The sequence below is a fragment of the Miniopterus natalensis genome, chromosome 12, assembly GCF_054644295.1.
Source record: "Miniopterus natalensis isolate mMinNat1 chromosome 12, mMinNat1.hap1, whole genome shotgun sequence".
Taxonomy (NCBI): Eukaryota; Metazoa; Chordata; class Mammalia; order Chiroptera; family Miniopteridae; genus Miniopterus; species Miniopterus natalensis.
This window is the reverse complement of record NC_142092.1, coordinates 46328960-46353395: the sequence shown is the minus strand read 5'-3', so window position 1 is coordinate 46353395 and position 24436 is coordinate 46328960. Positions and strand designations below refer to the sequence as shown.

General features: G+C 39.9%; 1 protein-coding gene and 1 non-coding gene across 2 annotated transcripts; both read left to right on the top strand.

Moving 5' to 3' along the window:
- Nucleotides 1-287: 287 nt before the first annotated feature.
- On the top strand, nt 288-20019 carry SMU1 (SMU1 DNA replication regulator and spliceosomal factor). Its single transcript, XM_016223009.2, has 12 exons — nt 288-382; nt 3870-4080; nt 5401-5553; nt 6851-6961; nt 8943-9071; nt 10750-10869; nt 12940-13056; nt 13680-13807; nt 14304-14430; nt 16072-16239; nt 17883-18035; nt 19505-20019. The coding sequence occupies exons 1-12, from the start codon at nt 357-359 to the stop codon at nt 19601-19603; spliced, it is 1542 nt and encodes a 513-aa protein (XP_016078495.1). The 5' UTR covers nt 288-356; the 3' UTR covers nt 19604-20019.
- On the top strand, nt 12563-12665 carry LOC148091836 (U6 spliceosomal RNA). The gene has a single exon (XR_015715473.1). It is a non-coding gene; the product is annotated as a U6 spliceosomal RNA (small nuclear RNA).
- Nucleotides 20020-24436: the final 4417 nt, after the last annotated feature.

Sequence of the window (24436 nt, the reverse complement as noted above, 5' to 3'; positions counted from 1 at the left end):
CATTAGTTCGACTATATAAACCTCCCGGTACTGTAAGTTCAATCCAATCTTTACATCTAATCACTAACTGCATCAAATGGAAGCAAAATGTCCTAACCAGTGCTTCTAAGCAAAGCTTTTCTCCAGGAAAGAGACTGGAGAATTCTCTGGAGCCGGAGCTTCGACTCCCGCTTTTGACAGTCCCTAGAGGCTCCACCCCTCACGTACGTACTCGAGCCCCGTTCCGCACGGTCCGCCTCCGGGGCCGGCGTCGGACGTCGGGCGGAAGTGACGTAGGACGGCCGCCGGAGGTGTCGTTGGTGTGCTGCGCGACAGCCTGAGAGAGGACTGGGGCCTGCGGCCGGGACTGGAGCGCAATGTCGATCGAAATCGAGTCCTCGGAGTGAGTCCCGCGCTAGCGGATGCTCGGGAAGTGGCGGGGCCCGGGAGAGGAAGGGTGTAGAGTGGAAGGTGCTCAGGGAGAGGCGTGTGAGAGGCAGGGGAGGGGAGGGGAGGGGAGGGGCCTTCCTTTCCCACAAAGAAGTTTCTTGGATCTGGCTACCTCGGAGGCGGGTCCACAAGGGAAGCCCAAAGGCCCGTGGGAGGCGGCCCGGGGTCGGGGGAATTCTCTTTGCAGACCCGAGCTCTAGCCGTCGCCGACTCCCGGCGCACTCTGTGACTGCCCAGATTACCCTTCCACTCCGGGCTCCATTCTGATTATTTGCACAAGGGGGTTGGGCTCTAAGCCTTTCTCCTCTTCCTGCCTCTGTTAAATACAACTGTGATTCCTTTCCTCTGTGCTTACATGGCTCCTTTGCTTTGCTCTGCACAGCCCTTAACCCAGTGTTGTCACTGTTTCTCTATCCACCCCACTAGCCTGTATGGGCGCCTAGAGGCCGTTTTCTTATAGTCCCAGTGCCTAGCGCACCGTAGAGGCTCCATCACTGCCTTTGCAGTGAATGAACGACTAGCTGTTTTAACAGGCTCTACCTGGCGCTGAATTTTGGTTAGTCTGTGAGCTCTGTGTAGCTACAAAAGAGAGACAGAATCTGGAGATTGGGCCAGAAGAATGATAGATTGGGAGTCGGGGGTACTAATGAGTGACAAAGGGGGTGTTAAGTGAACTTTTCCAGGACATCATCTTCCACCTTGCCCTTGGCAACACTTAATAATTAAATCACCAGAATAACATTTGTGTTCTGAGTGTGAGGGAGAGGACTTGTGCTGAAGACCTGCCATGTGATGAAAAGAGGTTTATTTATCTAACAAATACTGAAGTGTACTATGTAATGCTCTAGACCTCGACGGATACCGTAGTGAACAAAACAGACAAAAATCCTTCACCTTATAGAATGTATGTAGTGATTGGGGAAGGCAAACAACAGACAAAAACAGTAAGTAAAATATAAGGCTTAACAGATGGTGAGAAGTATTGTGGAGAAAAATAAAGCAAAGAAGAGTGATAAAGAGTGCTGGAGTTAAAACAACTAAATCAAGTACAGAAGTTGGAAAGGATTCCATGATTTAGGACCTGAATAATAGTGGACACTGACCATTCTCCCAGTCGTGGGTTGCTGTACATTTTTATTATCAGTAATGGCTACTGTTTACTAAGTATTTTCTGTGCTGGTCATGCAATAAGCAGTATAGTCATCCAAGCCTACAGGGTAGGTATTTTACTTAACAGATGTGGATACAAGCACAGAGGTAACTGACTTGCCCAAGTTCACAGTTAGTAAGTGACAGAACTTTGATTCAAACCCCAGCCGATTGATCTCCAAAGTTTTAAACTTTAATGTATTACATCGTGTTTGAAGGAAGTAAGTTTTATTTTAGGTATGCCAAATAAGAGGTCTTTACAGGGGAGTGTCTTATTTGGGGAGTGCAAATGGAAGTGTGTTAAGGAGTATAGTAGGTACTAGAATAGCAGTGATCTAAACCTGGGTATCTCTTAAAGGAGCCATGAGAAAAAAAAGACCACTGCAAATAGCAGTAATCAGTTTCCTGCTACAGGGGATTTTAAGAAGAAGGTGTTTTGTTTACTTTCTTGTCAGGGATGTATGCTCAAGAGCCTCACTGCCAGTTGAATCTTCTTTTTCCCACTTATCTGTTCCTTGGTGAGATCCTCATCTGTAAAATAGGCATAATATTAATAACCTATCTCATATGATTATTTTGAGGAGTAAATCATTATGTCTAAAATGCTTAGAATAGTATTTGGTATACTGTAAACACATACTAAAGATTGGTTATTATTCTCTGATTATCATCTCTCTCCAGAAAGAATTGACTAAATTCCCATCTGAAATTCCTTCCCCGTGACAATCTGACCCTCTATACTAGCGCTGTCCATTAGAAATGCACTGTGAGCCACATAAAAGGAAAGAGAAGGAAAACAGTGTATCACAGCATTATACAGTGAACTTTTACAGTATATGTGAACAGATTTTTCACTAAACTCATTAAGTCCAAGATCAAGAAGTTTTAACTATAAACATATATTTAACTATAAATAATTTATAAGTTTTCTGTCACATGTTGAAAATGGATGTTTATTCTCTCAATATTTGGCAATTACCTGACTCCTCTTTTCCTTGGGAAACTAAATTTGTAACATTTTTATTTCACTTATCCTGGAAATTTGGCAGTAGGTAGGTGTTATTTTTGCAAATGGGGCACATAGCTTTGCTTTACTTTTTTTTTTTTTTTAAATATATCTTTATTGATTACAGAGAGAGGAAAGGAGTGGGAGAGAGAGATAGAAACATCAATGATGAGAGTCATTGATCAGGCCCACAACTGGGCATGTTCCCTGACCGGGAATCGAACCCCGATTGCCTGGATCCTAGGTCGACGCTCAACTGCTAAGCCATGCCCAGCCGGGCTGCTTTACTTTTTAAAAATATATCTTTATTGATTTCAGAGAGAGGAAAGGAGAGGGAGAGAGAGAGTGAGAGAAACATCAATGATGAGAGAGTTGTCACCAACTGGCTGCCTCCTGCACGGCCCCAACTGAGGATCGAGCCCGCAATCCGGGCATGTGCCCTGACCAGGAATCCAACCCTGATTGCCTGGATCCTAGGTCAACGCTCAGTCGCTGAGCCACGTCCGGCTGGGCTGCTTTACTTTTTAAAAAAAATATACCTTTATTGATTTCAGAGAGAGGAAGGGAGAGGGAGAGAGATAGAAACATCAGTGATGAGAGAGTCATTGATCAGCTGCCTCCTGCACGCCCCAGCCTGGGGATGGAGCATGCAACCGGGACATATGCCCTGATTGGGAATTGAACTTTGATCGCCTGAATCCTAGGTTGATGCTCAATCGCTGAGCCACACCCAGCTGGGCTGCTTTACTTTTATATACAGTATAGCTCTACTTTTTTGTGTTCAACAAATCTTTATTAAGAAAAATATCAAATCACAGTTTTTGGTTGTCATTTAAAAAGTGAGCCAAATTATCCTAAAAGCATTTAGATTATTTATGTCAGTGACTAGACTAGGTTTAAATATTTCACTAAAGTGTGCAACAATTGTACAAATTAATAAGAAACTTGGCATAATAAAAAGATCTCTGGCTACGGAAGTAAGAGAATCACTTTGGTACCAGCTCCCTTTCTAGCTGACTGTGAGACATTGGGCAAATTATTTCTCCTCTCTGAACCCCAGTTCTCCTATTTTTGAGATGGAGGTAGGACTAGATGATCCTCAAAGCCCCCTGTAACTTAGATTCTGTGATTTTGGCAAGTTTTTTGTCATATGATAAAGAAATGGAAAGTACGTAGTGAAAGGAAGATGGTTGACTAGGAGAAATAAGTTGGGATGGGCTTTTATTTTGTGGCCTCTCTGGTGAGTGAGGATCCCTGAACTGGATGGCTTGCTTTCTTTTTTCAGTGTGATCCGTCTTATCATGCAGTACCTGAAAGAGAACAGTTTACACCGAGCATTAGCCACCTTACAGGAGGAGACTACTGTGTCTCTGAATACCGTGGACAGCATTGAGAGTTTTGTGGCTGACATTAATAGTGGCCACTGGGACACTGTTTTACAAGCTATACAGTCTCTGAAATTGCCAGACAAAACCCTCATTGACCTCTACGAACAGGTAAGAGTGGAGGTGATGCTGATTCCTGTGGGTTGGTTTACTGTGGGCCCCCTGACTGGGAAGCATTAGCATTCCTTCAAGCACTGTAGGGCTGTAATAGCCCTTAAAACTTACACTGTCAAGGTCTGAGTGCTACTTTGTATTTTTTTTCTCTCTTGGAAAAGCCAAGAGTTTCCCAAATTGAAAATATTTCTTAAGTGATCATTAAATGAACTGTCCTGATACCAACTGTTCTGACACCAACTAGTGTACTGCAAGTTCTGGCAGTGACCACCCAAAGTTAGCACAGACCCTACAAGTTAAGGGGCTCAGTTCTCCATAAAATTGCCTTTACTTCAGACATCAGTTGCACTTTAGGGTCTCTGGCCACTCACAGTTCTGACAAATGCTATAAATTTGGGAGTCTCCTGGACCCCCCCAGAGTGGATAATTCTCTAAAAATGACTCATATAACTCAGGAAAGCACTATATTTATGATAGCAGTTTTATTATTAAGGATAGAAATTGCAACTATCCGTAAGGAGGCACACATAGGGTGAGGTCTGGGAGGGTCCTGAACACAGAGATTCCAATGCCCTCTCCTCATGGACTCAGTGTGTTTCTCAGCTGGCATATTAATGTGTCTACCAACCAGGAGGCTCCATTGGGGTTTTTATTGGGGTTTCATTCAATCTTCAGCTCCCTGGAGATTGGGCTAGCACAAAGCTTCAACCCTACACTCACATGGTTGATCTTTCCGGTAACCAGCTCCTCTATGGAGTTATCTTATTAGCACAAACTCAGGTGTGATGCAGGGAGCTCATTAATAGCAAAGATACTCCTATCACTGGCAAAATTTGAGGGTTTTTAGAAGCTCCATGCCAGGGAACCAGGACAAAGGTCATACAAATTATGTTTTATGCAAAAGAACAGAGGAGTTTCGGGACATAAGAATGTAGTGTTGTTGGTAAAAATAGGGTAGTTGGTTTGTTTCTTTACAATCCGCATGAATTCATTAATTTCCCCAAAAAAGTGTTGATACCTGAAGAAAGATTTCTCTGAAGCCCATGTAGATATTCCCATTTTAGTTTTCTTCAGCATCTATATTCTGAATGAATGGCCTGAGAGGAGAGGAGATTGGTAGATAAAAATGGAGAGTGGAAGTTGAAGGATTGAAGTTATTACTTACAATTACTTCAGTTGTCTACCTGAAAAAGAGAAAGGGTATTTCCCAGTATAGAAAATCACTTTGATAGGCCATTTCTGCACAAGAAATTGTACTGAAAAACAAGTATTACTAAGAGAATGCATTGACACAGCCATTTTCTTTCACTTCTCCAGGTTGTTCTGGAATTGATAGAGCTCCGTGAATTGGGGGCAGCCAGGTCTCTTCTAAGACAGACTGACCCTATGATCATGTTAAAACAAACGCAGCCAGAGCGGTATATTCATCTGGAGAACCTATTGGCCAGGTCTTATTTTGATCCTCGTGAGGTATGACTGTGGTAACAAAAAATACTTGTTAATTTTGCAAACATGCAATAATGTAATCTTTTTAACCATTTCACTGGATACTTTTTGTGATTTTGGTTTAATTGTTTTGTTTTGTTTTGTTTTTTATTAATCCTCACCTGAGGATATTTTTCCCACTGATTTTTAGAGAGAATCAAGGGAGGGAGGGAGGGAAACGGAGAGAGAGAAACATAAGTGTGAGAGAGAGACATCAATTGGTTGCCTCCTGCACAAGGCCCCGGTCGGGGCCAGGGATTGAACCTGCAACCCAGGTACGTGCCCTTGACCAGAAATTGGACCCATGACTCTTCGGTATGTGGGCCGATGCTCTAACCACTGAGCCACACTGGCCAGGGCTGATTTAATTTTTGATAATACTTTTCTATGTTGGTTGAAATTTGCATATAATAAAGAGATTAATCTTGATCAGTTTTCTGAGTGTTGGAGAGTCTTCCCTCCCCCACATTACCACATTTTAGAGGCTTGTATATCAGTAAAGAAGTAGGAAGTTTATTCTGATATCATTTCCTCATTAGCTTAAGTACTTGTGCTTCTGACCCTGAAGTGCTTCCTGACTGCTGGTATATATATTCACTGTGCATTTATGTCCATTGCCCCTGACAATTGCAGTTTCCTTCCAGCCCTTTCTTTCAGTTCTTAAAAGCTCATGCTCTTACTTCTCAGCTGATTATGCTTACTGGTAGAGCATGGTGACTGACACTCTTATTTTTCCAAAACCTTTTCTTGTGTACACTTTCATTCTTTCTAACCCAGCCTTTTACTAGTCTACATGTGAGGAAGAGGAGTTTAATAGACACTGAATAATGGAAAGTTAGAGTAAGCTCACAGAAACCATGAGGATAAAGGATTACTAAGACAAGATTAATGTTAAAAGTGGCGAAGAACTTCTGGGCTGGGGTCATTTGACTGAAAGAAATTACTGAAGAACATAAAAGAATCCTTGGCTCTGCAGATTTTTCAAAAACTGGTAAAACAACCCTGGCTTTGATGTTGTTTGCTTAGACTCCTTTCAGAAGTAACAATGTGGATTGGCTGACCTCAGTTGTGTCCCAGCTCATTCTTTTGAAATGCAAGTGGGTAGAATTAGGAGGTCATTTTTAAAGAACTAATTCAATTAATCTTGTGTTTAACTGGGTAGTTTCCTTTCATGTTTTCCATTTTGAGTGTATCTGCTTGATGATTGTTGTTTTTTTAAAATAAGTACACTCATGTCTTGTAACCATTTCTTGGAAATGATGCTACCCCTCTCCATTTTCAGGCATACCCAGATGGAAGTAGCAAAGAGAAGAGAAGAGCAGCAATTGCCCAGGCCTTAGCTGGGGAAGTCAGTGTGGTGCCTCCATCTCGTCTCATGGCATTGCTGGGGCAGGTAATTAAAGTCTGTGAAACTGAAATTACCCTTTGCATAAACTATGTGTACAAGCCAAAGAAATCAGACATCCTATGTATTGATAACTATCTGTGGAGCTACACGTACTAGCAGCTGTGTCATGCCACCCTCTTCTTTCCTGGGAGAGGCAGTATAGATGAGTGGTTAAGAGCATAAGCTCTCGAGCAGAATCAGGGTGACCGTAGAATTTATCATTTCATCTAGGATAACTTAAGGACACTGTTGATCATTGAATCATTTTGGTACTTGGCAGAAGAACATGTTGCAGCCAGTGCAACAAGAGTGCAAGAGATTGGTCCTGTTATTTATAAGAGATAATGGGAATGTCATAAAACCTAGGAATAAGAAAGAATTATTCACCTTATGGTTTTGGGGCACTTACTTTAGAATGGGGGAAAGGTCAGCACAGAGCTTCCACTCAAATTTTATACAACATATTTTCAGATAGATTGAAAGTTACATATTTTAAGAAAATAGAAAAACTAGTAGATAACATAATATATCAAACCTGATAGGGAAGGACTTCCTGTGATTAGGGAGTAAACACCCAGGTAAAGGTCAACAGATTTAATCACTTAAGAGTTTAATTTAAGATAAAAAAAACTATAAGGTTATAATAAAAAACAACTTGTTCACATTAAAAGCTCACAAATTGATAAGAAAAATGACAATGGATCAGTGAACAAAGAACACAAATGAATGGAAAGCAGAAGAGGAACTGTATCTAGTCAGTAAACGTGCGGGAAAGTTCAAATTAACCAGAGAACTGACGAAAGCAGGCTATACATTCCCACTTGTTAAGTTAGCAAAGTTTCAAAATGATATCTAGAACTGTTGAGTTGTCTTATATAACAAAGGGGAAAAGGAATAAACATTGAGCTATGTGCCTATCGTATAGACTTGATATATATTATTTTGCGTATCCTTTCAGCAGTTCTAGGAATTTGGCTTTTGCTTTTTTTAGTTCATGAAATTGGGAGTCAGAATAACATTTGGCAGATGATCTCACCTGTCTCCAATGTCCATGATTTTTTCACTCAATATAGTTGTGAGTGCTGTTGAAGTTGCGACTTTTGGAAAAACAGTTTGTCAGTGTATATCAAGAGCCTTAACCATTCCTGTTCTTTTTTGGATTTAATAATTCCTATTCTTGCCCGGCCGGGCGTGGCTCAGTGGTTGAGCGTCGACCTGGGATCCAGGCAATCGGGGTTCGATTCCCCGGTCAGGGCACATGCCCAGGTTGCGGGCTTTATCAATGACTCTCTCATCATTGATGTTTCTATCTCTCTCTCCCTCTCCTTTACTCTCTCTGAAGTCAATAAAGATATATTGAAAAAAATAATTATAATTCCTATTCTTGGAATCTATTCTAAGGTGAGACTACCCCAAAATAGAAAAAGCCTTATGTCCAAAGAAGTTCATTGCAGCAGCATTTAGATGAGTGAAAAATTAGAAGTTTATAAATGTCCATTAATAAGTTAATTAAATAAACTGTTAAATATCCATTAGATAGGATATATTTTACAGCCACTGAAATGATAATTATGGCATAGCATGATCTGATGTTAAGTGAAAACAGGAGAATATAGAACCTTACACATAGTATAATTACAGCTACATTAATTAAACACGTGTATAAGGGAGAAAATACTAGAAGGTAATATCTAAAATGCTGGCAGTGGCTGTGTTTGGATGTTGGAATTATGGGAGGTTTTTGTTTCCCAAATTCTATTTATAATAAAAGAGTCACACCTATAAGAAAGTAGGTGTGGAAAGATGGACCTGTCAGCTCTCAGAGCCTCCTTTCACCCAGAGATCAGCCTGTGTTCTTAGGACACACATCTAAACTAGATGGCTCACAGTTTCCTGTGAACCTCATTCTTTCTGGCTTGATTTTGAGCAATCAGGATCCAATCTTAAAAGCACCCAAGCAGATTATTGTACATTTCTTTTCTCCTAGGCACTGAAGTGGCAGCAGCACCAGGGGTTACTTCCTCCTGGCATGACCATAGATTTGTTCCGAGGCAAAGCAGCTGTCAAAGATGTGGAAGAAGAAAAATTTCCTACACAACTGAGCAGGCATATTAAGGTAGGATTCTTAGACACTCAGCCAGGTGGTAAATCAGTTTTTGAGGACTCAACATTTGCTTGCTCAGTCAGGCTCTGTGCTAGGAACCTGGGTTAGGAAGCAAAGCTCATTCTCCAGCTCTGACAACATTCAGGGTTGCTGTTGGTGACCACTGGGGTCCTGTGGCCTGGCAGTGGCACAGCTCAGTTGTATAACCAAGTGGCATACATTTGACGTTTGGCCCATCGTATGCCCTTGCACTTTCTCCCAGGAAGCCTGCATTTGGAAGAATGGTTAACTCTTTGGTTAAGCCTGGGACTAACTATGAACTTTTAATATATTTGTCTTGTTCAATATTTGTGTTTTTGCCTGCTGCATGTCAGGCAAAACACCAGGCATGGATTGTAAAGTGGGCTTATGTGGTATTTGAGGAAAATAATTTTACCATCTTAGGGCCAGTTCTTGTTTGTGTTTTTTTTAAATCTGAGACTTTTCTGGGAAAAAACACAATCAAGTAATTGCAGCAGTTTCCAGAATTACAAGTAGATTTGCTACTTCAGCATCTTTTTTTATATTATAGTTTTTGGATTTATGCTGTCATTGAATTTATGGATTTTAAAATAATTCATATTCCTCAAAACTTTTGACTTTGGCTTAGTGTGTTGAATGTGTCTTCTCTGGGTTATATGTTCTGACTTGCATTCAAAGATGTTTTTGAGCAGTACTTTTATCCTGGCTGCAGCCTTGAGATAAATAGAAATCTATTATAATTATGCTGCTGGGCTAAGATTTTGGTTACACACACTTTCCTTTTTTGGTATTTAAATGGAAATTCATAGCAGAGCTTTTCTTCGTCCTCATCTGTCTAGTGTTCTGCAGTTTTCACCTGTTATTGCGTGATTGCTGGTCAGTGCTCAGATACATTTCCCAGGTGAACAGCCTGTGTCAGCTTTAATTAGTTCTCTTAGAGTTAGTCACCTCCATGTTATCACTTGATTAATGAAGGTCATGAAACAATGATTAGTAGAAAGTTTGTTTACAGAATAGTGTATGAAAACACATTTATGTTGAAAAAGTGACTATTTTTCCTCACATGTACAACAGGAATATATGCCACATTAAGTCAAGTGTGAAAGCCGTGCTAATAGTGGCTGATTCTGGTAAAAGCTTACTGTTTGGGTTAACAGAATTACCTGTTCTAAGTCCCATGTTAAGTTAGTTTTTTTTCCCTTTGGAAATGCCAACTTCACATTAAAAAACTAATTTTAGCTGAGATCCTAGATATAAAACTGGTCAGAGAAAATATATCCACAACCTTCCTGTGCCTGGGTATAGAAATGTCCTTCCAGTGCTCCAGAAGAGTAAGCTAGCTATGACTTTACTAGGGCAGGGTTTCTTAGAAGGTTAAAATGGGAATAATTTTTTCTTAATTTTAACAAATGGCCCCAGGGGTAGGGAACCAGGGGAGCAGGGAGAAGGGGAATCAAGGCCCAAACCCCACAATCCCTTCCCCCCACCCTTTCCCCCCTTATATATTTATAATCTATATACACGGCCTGGGAGGGTAAGGGCAAGGGCAAGGGGACCTCCCTCAGGGGGGTGGAGGCCACCTAGGCTCCTTTTCCCCTCAGGATAAATGGGAACCATTTTAAGGCCACTGGATAAAAATGTATCTGTTTCATTGTTTCATTTGAAACAGTTTGGTCAGAAATCACATGTGGAGTGTGCTCGATTTTCTCCAGATGGTCAGTATCTGGTCACTGGGTCTGTTGATGGCTTCATTGAAGTATGGAACTTTACAACTGGAAAAATCAGGAAGGTAAAGTATTTAAAATGTATTAATTTTTCTAGTGAAATAATTATTATTTTTAATTATCTGTTATTTTTACACTTTGAATTTATTTTTTGAATGGGTGATATGTACAGCTGATACAGTATTTTATAAAATAGCAAAGTTGTTCAGTAAAGGGTAGTGGGTCCCACCTTTGTCCCTCAACTAGTCAGTCCCTTTCCTTGGTCCAACCAGGTTACCACTTTCTTATGTAACCTTCCTGGAATATTCTAGGTATGTATGTGTGAGCAATTACTTTTTATTCCCAATCTAACCTTATTGTAGTACTAATTGTGTTTCTCTTATTATGAGTGAGAGAATATCTTTTAATATGTGAAACACCACCAGTATTTCCTATTCTGTGAAGTCTGTTCATATCCTTTGCCCATTTTCCTTTTTTTTTTTAAATTTATTTTTTTAAAAATATTTTTTATTGAGTTTTAGAGAGAGAGGAAGTTTAGAGGGAGAGCAATAGAGAGGAACATCAATGTGAGAGCGAAACATCCATTGGCTGCCTCCTGCACTCCCCCTACTGGGGATTGAGCCCACAACCTGGGATGTGCCCTGACTATGAATTGAACTGGCAACCTTTTGGTGCACGGATGACACCCAACCAACTGATCCGCACTGGCCAGGGCTGCCTGTTTTTCTTTTGGATTGTATCTTGTTGATTTGTTGGAGCTTTTTACAATTTGAGGGAGTAAACCTTTGTGATATGTATCGCAAATATTTTTCAGTTTTCACTTTTGTCTTTTAATTTTGCTTACGGTTTTGCTTTATAGACCTAAAATCGTTTGTATCATCTTATTTAATCGTCTTTTCTTCCACAATTTCTTCTAGTCTTTTTATGTTTCATTTTATGTTCAGTTTTTGATCCATGTGGAATTTGTTTAGGGAGATAAAGTTAGTGTAGCTCAGATTTAATCTTTTCCCCAAATAGTTGACTATCCACTGACTTAAATTGTAATCTTTATCAGAGAGTACTAAATTCTACTCAGGTAGTGAATTTGTGAGTGATTTTCACTTTCTACTTTATACATATTTTATAGTTTGTCTTTTTTTTATTTTTTAAACCATGAAGCAATCTCAGTTTATAATTAGAAAAATAGAGATACTTCTATTTGAACAATAATGGATAAAATAAGCATCACAAGCCCAGCTGGACGTTGCTCAGTGGTTGAGCAGCCGATTGGGGTTCGATTCCCTGTCAGGGCACATGCCTGGGTTGTGGACTTGATCCCCAGTCGGGAGCATGCAGGAGGCAACCAATCAATGACTCTCTCATCATTGATGTTTCTATCTCTCTCCCTCCCTCTCCTTTCCTCTCTCTGAAATCAGTAAAGATATATTTAAAAAATAAAAATAAAAAAAAATCATTACAAATAAATATAGTAGTTAATACATGGTTTGAGGAACTGTAGATGACAATTTGGAAAAAAACATTAGTTTCTCACATTATTTTCCTAAGATAAATAAATTCAGATTTATTAAAGATGTACAATATGAAACTGTAGGTGTAGCCCATGGACATAGGCAGTAGTGTGGTGAAGGTTGGGGGGGGGGGTGGCAGGTGCTGGGTGGAGATGGGCAAAGTGGAGGGAAATAGGGGACGTCTGTAATAGTGCCAACAATTTTAAAAAAAAGAAACTAGGGAAATTTTGCTTAGAAAAGATTAGTAAGCGTGCTTGCTTCGATAGCACATATACTAAAATTGGATACAGAGAAGATTAGTATGGCCCCTGTGTAAGGATGATACACAAATTCATATGGTGTTCCATATTTTTTTATGTAACAAACGTAACGTGTTTATTCTAAAAAAAAAAAAAAAAGATTAATAAGCAAAAGATGTAGGCTGTTATGTTGGCATTTTTTACAGTGTTTGAATTGTGTAAAATTATTTATTCCTAGCATTCTCTGTTGTTCATTAGGAATGTGTGTGCATGCCACTACTATTTGCTTTGGAGATTTAGAGTAGGTACAAGCCATTATCCTGCTTTCAGTGAGTTTGTAGAGATCTGGGTTATCTGTTTGATAACTGTTTACCATTGTTTCCTTTAGGATCTTAAGTACCAGGCCCAGGATAACTTTATGATGATGGATGATGCTGTCCTCTGCATGTGTTTCAGCAGAGATACAGAAATGTTAGCAACTGGGGCTCAAGATGGAAAAATCAAGGTATGGATTAATGGCACAAACTTGTATGTAGACATTTAGAGAGTTTTGTAATGAGGTAGTGTCCTACGTATGGTATGCAGCTTAATAATAGCTACTGTTTTTTGAGCATCAACTTTGTGCTAGTCACTTTACTTTTTCTTATTTAATCCTAATAAGAACTCTGCCTAGGGAGGTCCAATAATTTGTTTAAGGTCATGCAGTTAGTAAGTAATAGATCTGGGGCTTATGCCCTTCCTGCTGTACCACTCTTGCTCACTTTGTATGATGTATTGTACTTTGTTTTTAGCTGATGGGATTTTTTTAGGGAATGGGATAGTCTGCAGCTGATTAGCTGTGGCTTGTATTTAACTGCTGGTAAAATGTCCTGGGCTAGGTAAAATACAGAAGTGGTCTCTGCTAAGTGAACTTAGAGTCTAAATTTTTGTTTTAATAATTTATAAGGAAAGAGGTTTAACTTTCAAAGGATTCAGTTATCATTGTACTGAGTGAACCAGACATATCATATTAAGCTATTAGCATGCATTTTTAATGCTGTCTTAGTACATTAGTGAGCATTGCATCTTGCTTGGCTCTGTGGACACTATTTACAAGTGTTTACAATTACTATTTTTTTTTTTATAAAGGTATGGAAAATTCAGAGTGGACAGTGTTTAAGGAGATTTGAAAGGGCACACAGTAAAGGTGTCACCTGTCTAAGCTTTTCTAAGGATAGCAGTCAGATCCTTAGTGCCTCTTTTGACCAGACAATTAGGTAAGTAAGAATCCCCAAACTGCCTTCACTTGGTCTTGATGTTATGAAGCCCTGAAAGGAAGTAGTAGTGATTCCTTACACTTTTACCAGGGTGGTATTATATGGAGAGGAATGTGAGATCTCATTTCCCCAGTTAGAGTACAGCTGACACCGTTCTATTATTTTGTCTACTTGAGTCTTTACCCACCTTGCATCAGAATCATGTTAGAGGGCATATTACAAATACAGATTCCTAGGATCCAGCCAAGACCTGGAAGTCTGTTCCTGAACAGAAACCTGTGGTATTATTGGCATATTTTCTTCCAGTCTCTGTGCCAACCTTTTGTTTGATAGTTTGACATGAAAATTATACTGCATACATAAGTGCAAAGCCGTTTCTTCACTTAATGTTATAATAAGAGCTTCTATAATTCATCTAAAATGCATTCAACACTTGTTCTCAACCATAATATATAGAATATTAATTGTTCTTTTCATTTCCTTTTATGTGTGATAGAATTCATGGCTTAAAATCTGGGAAAACCCTGAAGGAATTTCGTGGTCATTCTTCGTTTGTTAACGAAGCAACATTTACACAAGATGGACATTATATTATTAGTGCATCCTCTGATGGCACTGTAAAGGTTAAGTATTTGCTACTGGTTTATTTTGAGTTATCCTGTTTTTGCCCTTTGAGGAGTTTTCTGTAGTAGTAATGGTGATAATAATGGTGATAATTTTGGTGGGGTAAAACCTCTTTACTAGCTATTTTAGCTATAATTGAGGTGAGTCTGAGACAATAGTAGTATTCTGTGGGTAATTCCTGTTAGCCTAGGAACCTCAAATCTCAAACCTACAAAATCAGACCTCAGCATGTGTAGGAAAAGAGGAAAGGTGTGGAGTCCTAAATTTAAGTCATCCCCATTTACAGTGGTTAAATTTGATTTTGCCATAGGTATGATCCACCTGCAGCAAATTCACAAAGGGCTCAGTGACCGAATAAGTAACTGTCTTTTTTCTTGCACAGCCTCATCCCACCCCTGGCCCCCACATTAGGACCTTCCTAATAGCATTTATGGAGGAACAGAAAAGGTATAGAGTGGAACCCCTAGAGAATGTCTGGCCCTTGAAATCATTTAGTCTGGCCCTGCCAAGGCAACCATAGGTGGGACTCAAAATTCAATAAATCTAGTAGCTTTTTTCATAGCTAATTTTTAAGTTGATAATTTTGTATGGCCCTCGAATGATATTATAAATATCCAAATGGCCCTTGGCAGAAAAAAGGTTCCCCACCCCTGCCCTAGAGGAACAGAAAATATCAGAGTAAAACCAAGCCCTCTCTCAGACACTTAATGCCCTCAACTCTCAGCTGAAAGTAATGGATCTTCAGTACCTTAAGAGATTTATTTTAAGAGAGAGCCTTATTTCCTAGAAAAGGTGAAAAATCCAAATAGTAAATTGCTAAGGATCTTTGAGACATTGCATTTACATTCTGAGTCTGCTTTTAAATTGGATTATGCAAGTGAGTGCTTTGCAGCAAAAGACCTCAACATTTTAAAACAAACACCTAAAAGACCATGCTGTAAGGTTTGTTCTGGCTTGGGGATTGAACCAGAAACCTGAGGGTGGGAGATACACTTTTCCTCAGGATGAATGGGGAAATACACAAAGCTCTTGGTACTTCAGTCATGGGATTTGCCCTCTTTGTGCTATGTATAGGATCTCAGAAGATGTAAAATGCCATTGGGAAGTGGTTTATATAGGCCTCTTTGTTTTGAGGTCTTTTCCTTTAGTTCTGCAGTGTGTGGGGTAAAGATCTCACTGACTTTTTAGACAGAAAACACTAAAAGCTTTAGAACTCTTGATACCTGAAATGTTCATTTCTCTTCTAGGCAGCTGGGCTTTAGAGAGGAGATAGGGACAGATAAGTACAGTGTTTATTAGGAAAATAAACAGTAGGGTAACTAACTAGTGGGCAACTATTTCCTCCGTCTGTGGGTATTCAACATCTGTTTTGTGCCAAGCTCTGTTGAAGGCAGAGAAGACACAACATAGTCCATGCCTTTGAGGCTTTTATGCCTCAGTAAGTGAGTGGTGTCCAGGTAATGCTTATGGCCATCAATATTTGATCCATCCCTTCTCTAAGCACATCTCATGTCAATAACTATTTCTTTTCTGAGTCAATTTATTCTTTTTTAGTCATCTAATTTCATTGTTTAAAACTTCAAAACTAGAAATTCTTATGCTTTAAATTTATTTATGCTTTAAATTTTTTTTGGTTATAGATCTGGAATATGAAGACCACAGAATGTTCAAATACCTTTAAATCCCTAGGCAGCACTGCAGGGACAGACATCACTGTCAACAGTGTGATCCTGCTTCCTAAAAACCCAGAGCACTTTGTGGTGTGCAACAGATCAAACACAGTGGTCATCATGAATATGCAGGGGCAGGTGAGTGCTCAGGAAGTGCCTTTGCATGGATCCTGTGGACCATTCCCAAATCAGCATGTCTTGGTCCTCGCCCTTCTAGTAGCCAAATATGGGTTCACCACTCCAAAAACCATATACACTGTATTTGTTAATCAAATGCTTATTTAAACTATATTCTTGGCTTTTCAGAAGTTACCTCCTCTCCCCAGGGATTTTGTACATTATGCTCTTTCCTTTGCATCATTTGGATAAATGAGGTTCTTATTTGTCTTTAAGCCTCTGCAGAATCTCATTGAAGATTTTTAGAAAACAATTCCTGTCCTAGTGGGGGAGATCGAGTATGTCACTTACGAACTTGGGACATCTAGCTACCACATGATCTAAGGTAGAACTCTAATAGGAGAAGGGCAACCATGTCTTCATGATGTATATTTGTAATTAGCACATTTGCATGGTTCCCAAGGAACTTCACGTTTGTAGCCCCAGAGACATTTGAAGCTTCAAGGTTGAGGTCTCAAGTCCTGGGAATACGTGGTGCTATTGAAATGTTGGCTTAGGCATTTGGGGATTCTGCTGAGCATGGAGAAGACCCAGAGGCTGGTGTATAGAACTCTGTTCCTTTAATCCCTGATAGAAATTAGTAGTTTAGAACCCTTGGTTGAGATGGTGGTCTGTGGCATCTCCTGGGCCTTGCATAATAGCTATAGCTGCCCACTTCCTAGTTTTCTGCTTGACTTTTTAAAGACATTTTATCGAACAAAAATAATTTTAGATTCATAAAGAAGTTGCAGAAAAAGTAACATGTTCCTGTGTACCCTTTCCCTGATGATAATATCTTATGTAACCATAGTACAATTATCAAAACCTGGAAATTGACATTAGTACAATTCTGTTAACTCAAGTACAACCTTATTTGGATTTCACCAGTTTTTACATTCATTTATTTTGAGGCAGGAAGTTAATAGTTCTATGAAATTTCATTGCATGTGTAGATTTATGTAACTACCGCCACAGTTAGGTTACAGAACTGTTTCACACCCCCAAAGAAACTTCCTCATACTACACATTTATAGTCAAACCTTCCCCATCAACTTTAACTACTGGTCTGTTTTCCATTATTATAATTTTGTCATTTTGAGACTGGTGGATAAATGGAATCATATGGTATATAACCTTTTATAACCTTTGCAATTTGTTTCTCTCAGTTTGAGTTGTGAGGATTTTAAATGGTATATAAAATAGAGCAAACAAGGTCTTGGAGACAAGAGTTCCAGCCTGCATGGGGAGAACATCTTACTCTGTTAGAGAGTGGAAACTGGGGAGCACGATTCCACAGAGCATTGAGAACCAGTGTGGTATATTGACTTAGAAATTGTTGTATGTGTAGTAATGAATTCGCTTCAGGGTAAAACTAGCTCAGTAGACTAAAGAGCAGGATTGGTGACTTGGGACATATGAAGTCTAAATTTCTGTGTGCCACTGACTTTAGAGAGCCCATCTGTTGAATATTTCTCAGGCAAGAGGATTTAGCATATGATGAATGGAATTGGTGATCTAATTGTAAATGTCAGAAAACCGAAATACAAAATAACAATGTAAAGATACCCATTTATGCTGCTAATCCAGATGTTTTATTTTTTGCCTTGGGCTGTGATATGATCTAGATTGTCAGAAGCTTCAGCTCTGGTAAGAGAGAAGGTGGTGACTTTGTTTGCTGCGCCCTCTCTCCCCGTGGTGAATGGATCTACTGTGTTGGGGAGGACTTTGTGCTCTACTGTTTTAGCACAGTCACTGGCAAACTGGAGAGAACTTTGACAGTGAGTATTACTGATTTAAGGCCATCTAAAGAAATTTTGTTAATGCTTTTGTCTTCTGAACTTTGAAGTAAACCTTTTCCTGACTGCTATCAGTGTGAATCTTGGTATAAAAAATATAAAAATGTATCACTAAATAAAATAAAGGACCCATAAGCAATTGTATGGAATTACCACCTCTCTCAAGAAAAGTCATCCTTCATTGAGCCCTCAGCTTCAAGTAGATAGGGTGAGTGTACATAAAGCAGAGTAAAAAGGGAATATGCCTGGCTAGCCAGCTAAATTAGCCATGTCTTTCTCAGGGGGATTGGGTGACAGATATAGCTACTTCTGTCCACGTCCTTACAAAGGCAAATTACTTTTACATTATCCTATCGATTTGATTATGATGTTTTTAAACAGCTCATGTTGTGAGTCAGTATAAGGAGTAATTAATGCCAGCTGTTGTAATACCCAGTCCCCAAATTTCAGTGACTTAACACAATCAAAGCTTATTTCCTTTGTGATACGAGTTGGATAGCCCTCCCCCATCTTTTAGCTGTGTCATTTGGAATACAGTGGTACCTCGGTTTTCGAATGTACTCTGTTCCGGAAGACTATTCGAGTTCTGAAACGTTCGAAAACCAAGGGATCCACAGCCGACAGCTGGGCCTCAGGATCTTGCCCTCAGCAGAAGCCGTGTGGCATGTTCCACTTCTGAGGCATGTTCGAAAACCGAAGCATTTACTTTCAGGTTTACGTTAATCCTAAACTGAAATGTTTGTCAGCAGAGATGTTCGAAAACTGAGGTACCACTATATATGGTCTCTAAGATCTCAGTAGGAAAAAAGATAGCTGAAGGGCTATATTGGATGTTTTTAAGACCCACATCTGGAAGTAGCTTAGATTACTTTGTTCCTCATTTGTTTTTGGTTAGAATTTAGTCTCATGGTGACACCTAAATGCAAGTGGGACAGGGAAAATGTAATCTCTGTGGTCCAGGAAGAAATGGTATGGTGAACATACAAAAAATTCTATACAAAACCTATTTTAGAGAATAATCTCTTGCCTTGTAGCATTTTTGAGTGAACTTTTGGTGCGCCTGCCCTGGGAAGCCTCCAGTATAGATCTAAGATGTGAGCAAAACAGGGTGAGGTGGAGAATGTCCTCTGGCTGAGGGGCCTGGACAATCCAAGTTCATTGAGTTGAAGGAATCATTTGGTCTCAGCTACTGTTTTGGGACGAAGTTCCAAGTTCACACAGTATGAAAAACTGTACAAAAAAATATGAACAGCAATGTAATAGCCTTGTTTGTGTTTCTGGTTTGTGTGCTTGTTTAGCCCTCTTTGAGGCTGTCTTAGGATTGATTCCTTTGGTGGAAAGTGGAAGCTTCGCTCTTATTCTCTCCCACTCAGCTCTGGACGCCTCTTCAGAGTGATTTATTTTTTTTTTATAGACCTATGTACTCTAACCCTGTGCTTTACCCCTTCCAGGTTCATGAGAAGGATGTGATTGGTATTGCACATCATCCTCATCAGAACCTGATTGCTACCTACAGTGAAGATGGACTCCTAAAACTCTGGAAACCCTAACTTGACTTTTTTTCTTTAAACTCGCTTGAGAGCATGTACTTAAATGAAGACATATTCATGTGTTGCTTTTTTTTTGGCCAGCTTTTCTGAGTAAATTGTCTGAATTAGGCACAAGAATAATTTTGTGAAAGTTCATGTTTAAGTAGCAGTTGCCCTTTTTTACATATTTTTAAGGTATTCATTTGTCTGTTTCTAATTGGGGTGGTCACTTAATGTTTTAATGTTTTCAATGATCTTTTACCTGGAGAGTGAAATAATTGATATTTCTAGAAAAATTGTAATCCTTGATTATTGAAATGCTGATTAAAATGTGCCTCCTTGCAGTAAACTTGTAAATAAGGAACTGTCCCACGTTCAGTAGTTAATTCCTTTTTTTTTTTTTTTTAAGATGGTAATAAACTTTACACCTTTCTGGAGGCTTTGTCTTTAAATATAAAAAAGTGCTCATCTAGTTAACACATTTACTTAGAATCTAATGAAATGGGTGAGACGTGGACATTATTGTGCCTGAATCTTAAATACAGTAGGAAGTCAACTTCTGGGTAGAAGAGACTGGATATGAAAAGGTTGGATGTTCCCTAGGATCTCATTTCACTGATGATCCTTCCATTCATTCTTATTAGCTGTGCAGTCTCAAATGTTCTGGCCAACTCCAGGGAATACTATTGAATCTTCTGGATAGACCTAGTTGCAGAATCCATTATAAGAATTCGGTTTTGGTACTTCCCTTTGTTGAAGGAGGGTTTGGCACTGCAAATGTGTTATTGTTCTGAAGAAAAATTAGAAAAGGACCTGAGATTTAGAAAAGTCTTTTTTGCTATGTGCATCATTACCAGTTAGCTAAAGAAAAAATGTTAAAAGCCAACAAAATCCTTGAAAATACTTTACATGTGGGTGTCTCTTTTATGTTTCAACCAAGGGTGTTGGAAGATGGAGCATCTGTGCTGATGTATGAAGGTACTGTGCCAGGAACCATTTCAAGAAAGTGAAACCTTATTAGTTTGTGTAGTCTTTATGTCCCTGTGTAATTTTAGCATTTATTAGGTACAAACTAGTGGAGAGAGTTTTTTAAAAGTTTTGCAGTCTTATTTACCTTTGATTGTAATATGAAATATAGCCTAATTCTGTGCCTAGCAAATAGTAATGCTCCATGTTGGCTGAATTAATTCTTAACAGCAGTAAGAAATCCTTCTTTTCAATCATATTCCCCAAATTAAAAATTTTTTCCGGTAGTTTTTTTACAGAATGTGTGTCATATGCTGCCATTTTGAGATTTGAACACAGCCATGAATTCATGTGACTATAGCCTGCCATACCAGTAAAAGGAAGCCTTTGCTTAAGCAAAAGAAGTTTAAAGTGGAAAAGAAACAGCTTGTGCTAAAATTCCTTAGAAAAACCTTGAAGAAACTGGATTTTTGATTTAGCCCTAGGCCTCATGAACTGACAGTTGTAAAATGCCTGCTTTGTGCCCAGGCTCCTGAAGGGCAAGAATCCAGGCAGCACGTGTTGCTTATTCCTTCTAGGCACTGTTACCCAACACCTGTTCTGTTCCTGCACCTAGTGCTGAGGGTGGTTAAAAAAGGCCAGTTTGTGGCCTAGGATAGGGAAGAAAAGCAAGTTAAAGGAGTAATGAAAGTAGTGGAATAAGAGAAAATCTTGAGGGGTTTTTTTAATAATGGGAGGAAGGGCATCTAATCCAGCCTGCTGAATTAGGACAGGCTTCCTGGAGTTGAGCATAAAAGGACCATCAGGAGCTGGAGGTAAAGGGGTTTGGCAATCTAAGCAGGAGTCTATCTAGGCACTACAGTGTGGCACAGGCGTAGCGGCAAGGCATGTGCTGGACAAGTGCTGGACAAATGGTAGTGTCGGGGGAGACCAGGCATAGAGGAGAGGCCTAGATTGGGAGCCATTAAGTATGTATTTTTTCTTTTTAGTAAACTAATGCATTGGTGTAACAAATGCAAAGCTGGGGAAAAATGAATCTACTTTCCCAGTAATCCTTAGGCATCTGTCTACTTCATTTTGTCCACACCTAAAAACGGTTACTTTTATTCGAAAGTGGAAAAGCGCACTTCCCCTTACTCTGCACTTAAATTTTCTTAAGGCTCGTGTGACTATGTCTCTGGTACAGAAGGCAGGGGGCACCCCAGGGACAGGCCCAAGTGGGAGAGGGCAGGCCACGTGACAGCCTCGCCGCAGAACTGCCTGTCTCAGGGAGGGAGGGGGGCGGGCTGGCTGCGGAGGGCCGGCTGCGCGTGCGCAAGGTGCCTGGGCGCGTCCCTGCGGCGGTCCCTGGTCTGAACCGGGCTGAGCAGCGCCAGCGGAGGCCTCACCAGCTGCCGGAGCGCCCCGCGCCTGCGCCATCGTTGGAACCAGCCACCAGCGTCTGGAGGCGTCCGACTGCGCCAGTGGGCTGCTTCCACGTTACATGTTGGCAGTCGGAGATCATGTTATTGGCTTGTCATCACAGTGCCAGTCGTAGACTAAACGAATGGAGCCTGGATGCAGATATCCAGTGGCTATTCCCTTGTGAAACTAAGCGTGTCGTGTCAGGTTCCTACGGAGGCACCCTGCTGCATGCACCTCGCCCATTTAACTGATGATCTCCTCCTTAGATCTGAAAACTTAAAATACCTGGCATTAAAGTTAACTCTGCGAGAGAGAGTACATTTGTCCTATCTCCCACTCGGTTGTTGAATTAATGATTCTGGAAAACACCCAATTTTTGTTTTCCTAATAGTCTGATACAATGCTGTATCTTCAGACAGTTTTTAAATTTGTCAACTTGCATTGCTAGCACTAGTAAACCATACTTATTGAGGCCTTCCTATGTAGCAGTCTTAATTCTTAGAACCATTTTATGAAATACAGCTTATTTCCATAATGCACAGCAAGAAACATGTTTCTGCACCTTGCTCATGGAGCGCACACTGAAAACCAGGTGACTCCAAAGCTCAATTTCTTTACTCTCTGCATCAAACTGTCAGTTTCTTCTCAAGTTTGTGAAAGAATCCATTGATTTTCTCCACATTCTGTTAAAATTTATCTAAATTGGCCACAGGCGGTGAGATGAATAGGAAGAACTAAATTACAAGAATCTAGATTCCAGTCTCTGCTGTCATTTACCTGGGCCAGAACAACTCTTACCTGGTAACTTGTTTGAAAAAGCAAAATCTCAGGCCCTACCCTAGACGTACAGGATCAGAAACTCTGACAGTTTGAGAACCAGTAGACTAGAGGGCAGCTTCCTCACCTATAGAGTACAGGTCCCTCGTTATCTGCAGAGGATTGGTTCCCAGACACCCTGCAGACACCAAAATCAAGAAGATGCTCAAGACCGTTATATAAAGTGACATTTGCATATAGGCTACAGCAGGGTATACCTACACATCACTTTTTCCCCCATTGTTTTTTCAGAGAGAAACATCGATGTGATTGGTTGTCTCCTGCACATGCCCCAACAGGGGCGAGCCTGCAACTGAGGTATGTGCCCTTGGCTGGAATTGAACCCCGGACCCTTTGGTCTGACACTCAATAACCGCTTAGCAAAACTTGCTAGGACCGCTTGATTCTTGTGGCAAATTTAAGTTTTGCTTTTTGGAACCTTCTGGGATTTTTTTCCTAAATATTTTCAATCTAGTTTGTTGGATCCATGGATGCAGAACCAAAGAATACAGAGGGCTGACTGTATGTACTGATTCTTGTCCTGTCAGGCTCACAAGATTGCTGTAACCAAATTAAGTGATACAAGGTACAAAACTTCAGAACCCTTGAGTTAATTTGTATTATTGTAGCTTACTAGCATTTTCATTCCCTGCTTTTAGAGCCTGTTTCATTTTCCCACACTATTTCGAAAGAAAAATTGTGAAGTCTAAGCTGGGATGCTCCCTTGGTCTGAGCCTCAAACTCTTATTTGCAGTAGCAAGGGCTGCCACTGTTTGAACTTCCACATTCATTCTAAGTGGCATTTCTGTCCTAGTTGATTAATATAAATATAGGGCATCCCCCAAAATATACACACACTTTAACAGTTAATAGCTGTTAAAGGAAATGTATTTTAATAAACACTGCCTTTATAATTATTCAAAGTACATACATTTTTTGGGGGACACCCTGTATAGCCCCATATTGGTAGTGTTGAAACTTGGTTGTACCTGATCATCCAGATGCTTAGGCTACATCCAGCTCAGTTACATTAAAATCCCTGGAGGGTAGAACTAAAATAAATTTTAAAGCTTCTGAGGTATCCACTTGTAGCCAAGGTTGAAAACCAGTGCCGTATGCAGAAAAGATCTGATGCTAATTTCACATATAGGAAGGTTGGTTACCACGTTCCACAGCACCCTCATGGGACATAATTGGCCTCTATTCTTACTCCCTCAAAGTGTGAATGGATGGGGGTAAGCATCCCAGAGAAAGCAACAGTGCTGGGGTTAGGAACTGCACTTGTGTGGATGCACTTTATTTCTGTGTTGGTCAGTGTTCTAAGGCACTTTTTAAAGACTACAGCCTTGTCAGTTTCTGCCTCTCTAGGCTATAACTATTCTTTTAGTGATTTCTATTTTCTCTTAAAGGTTTTTATTGTGGTAAGACATATAAAATTTACTTTTAACCACTTTTAAGTGTACAATTCAGTAGCATTATACAATCATCACTATTTCCAAAACTTTTCATTACTCCAGACAGAAATAATTAAGCACTAACCCTCCATTCCTCTCCTCCCCCTTCCCCCCAGCCCTTGGTAATCTCTCCCTGAATTTGCCTAGATATTTCACATAGCTGGAACTATATAGTATCTGTCCTTTTGTGTCACATGTAGGGTGGGCAAAAGTA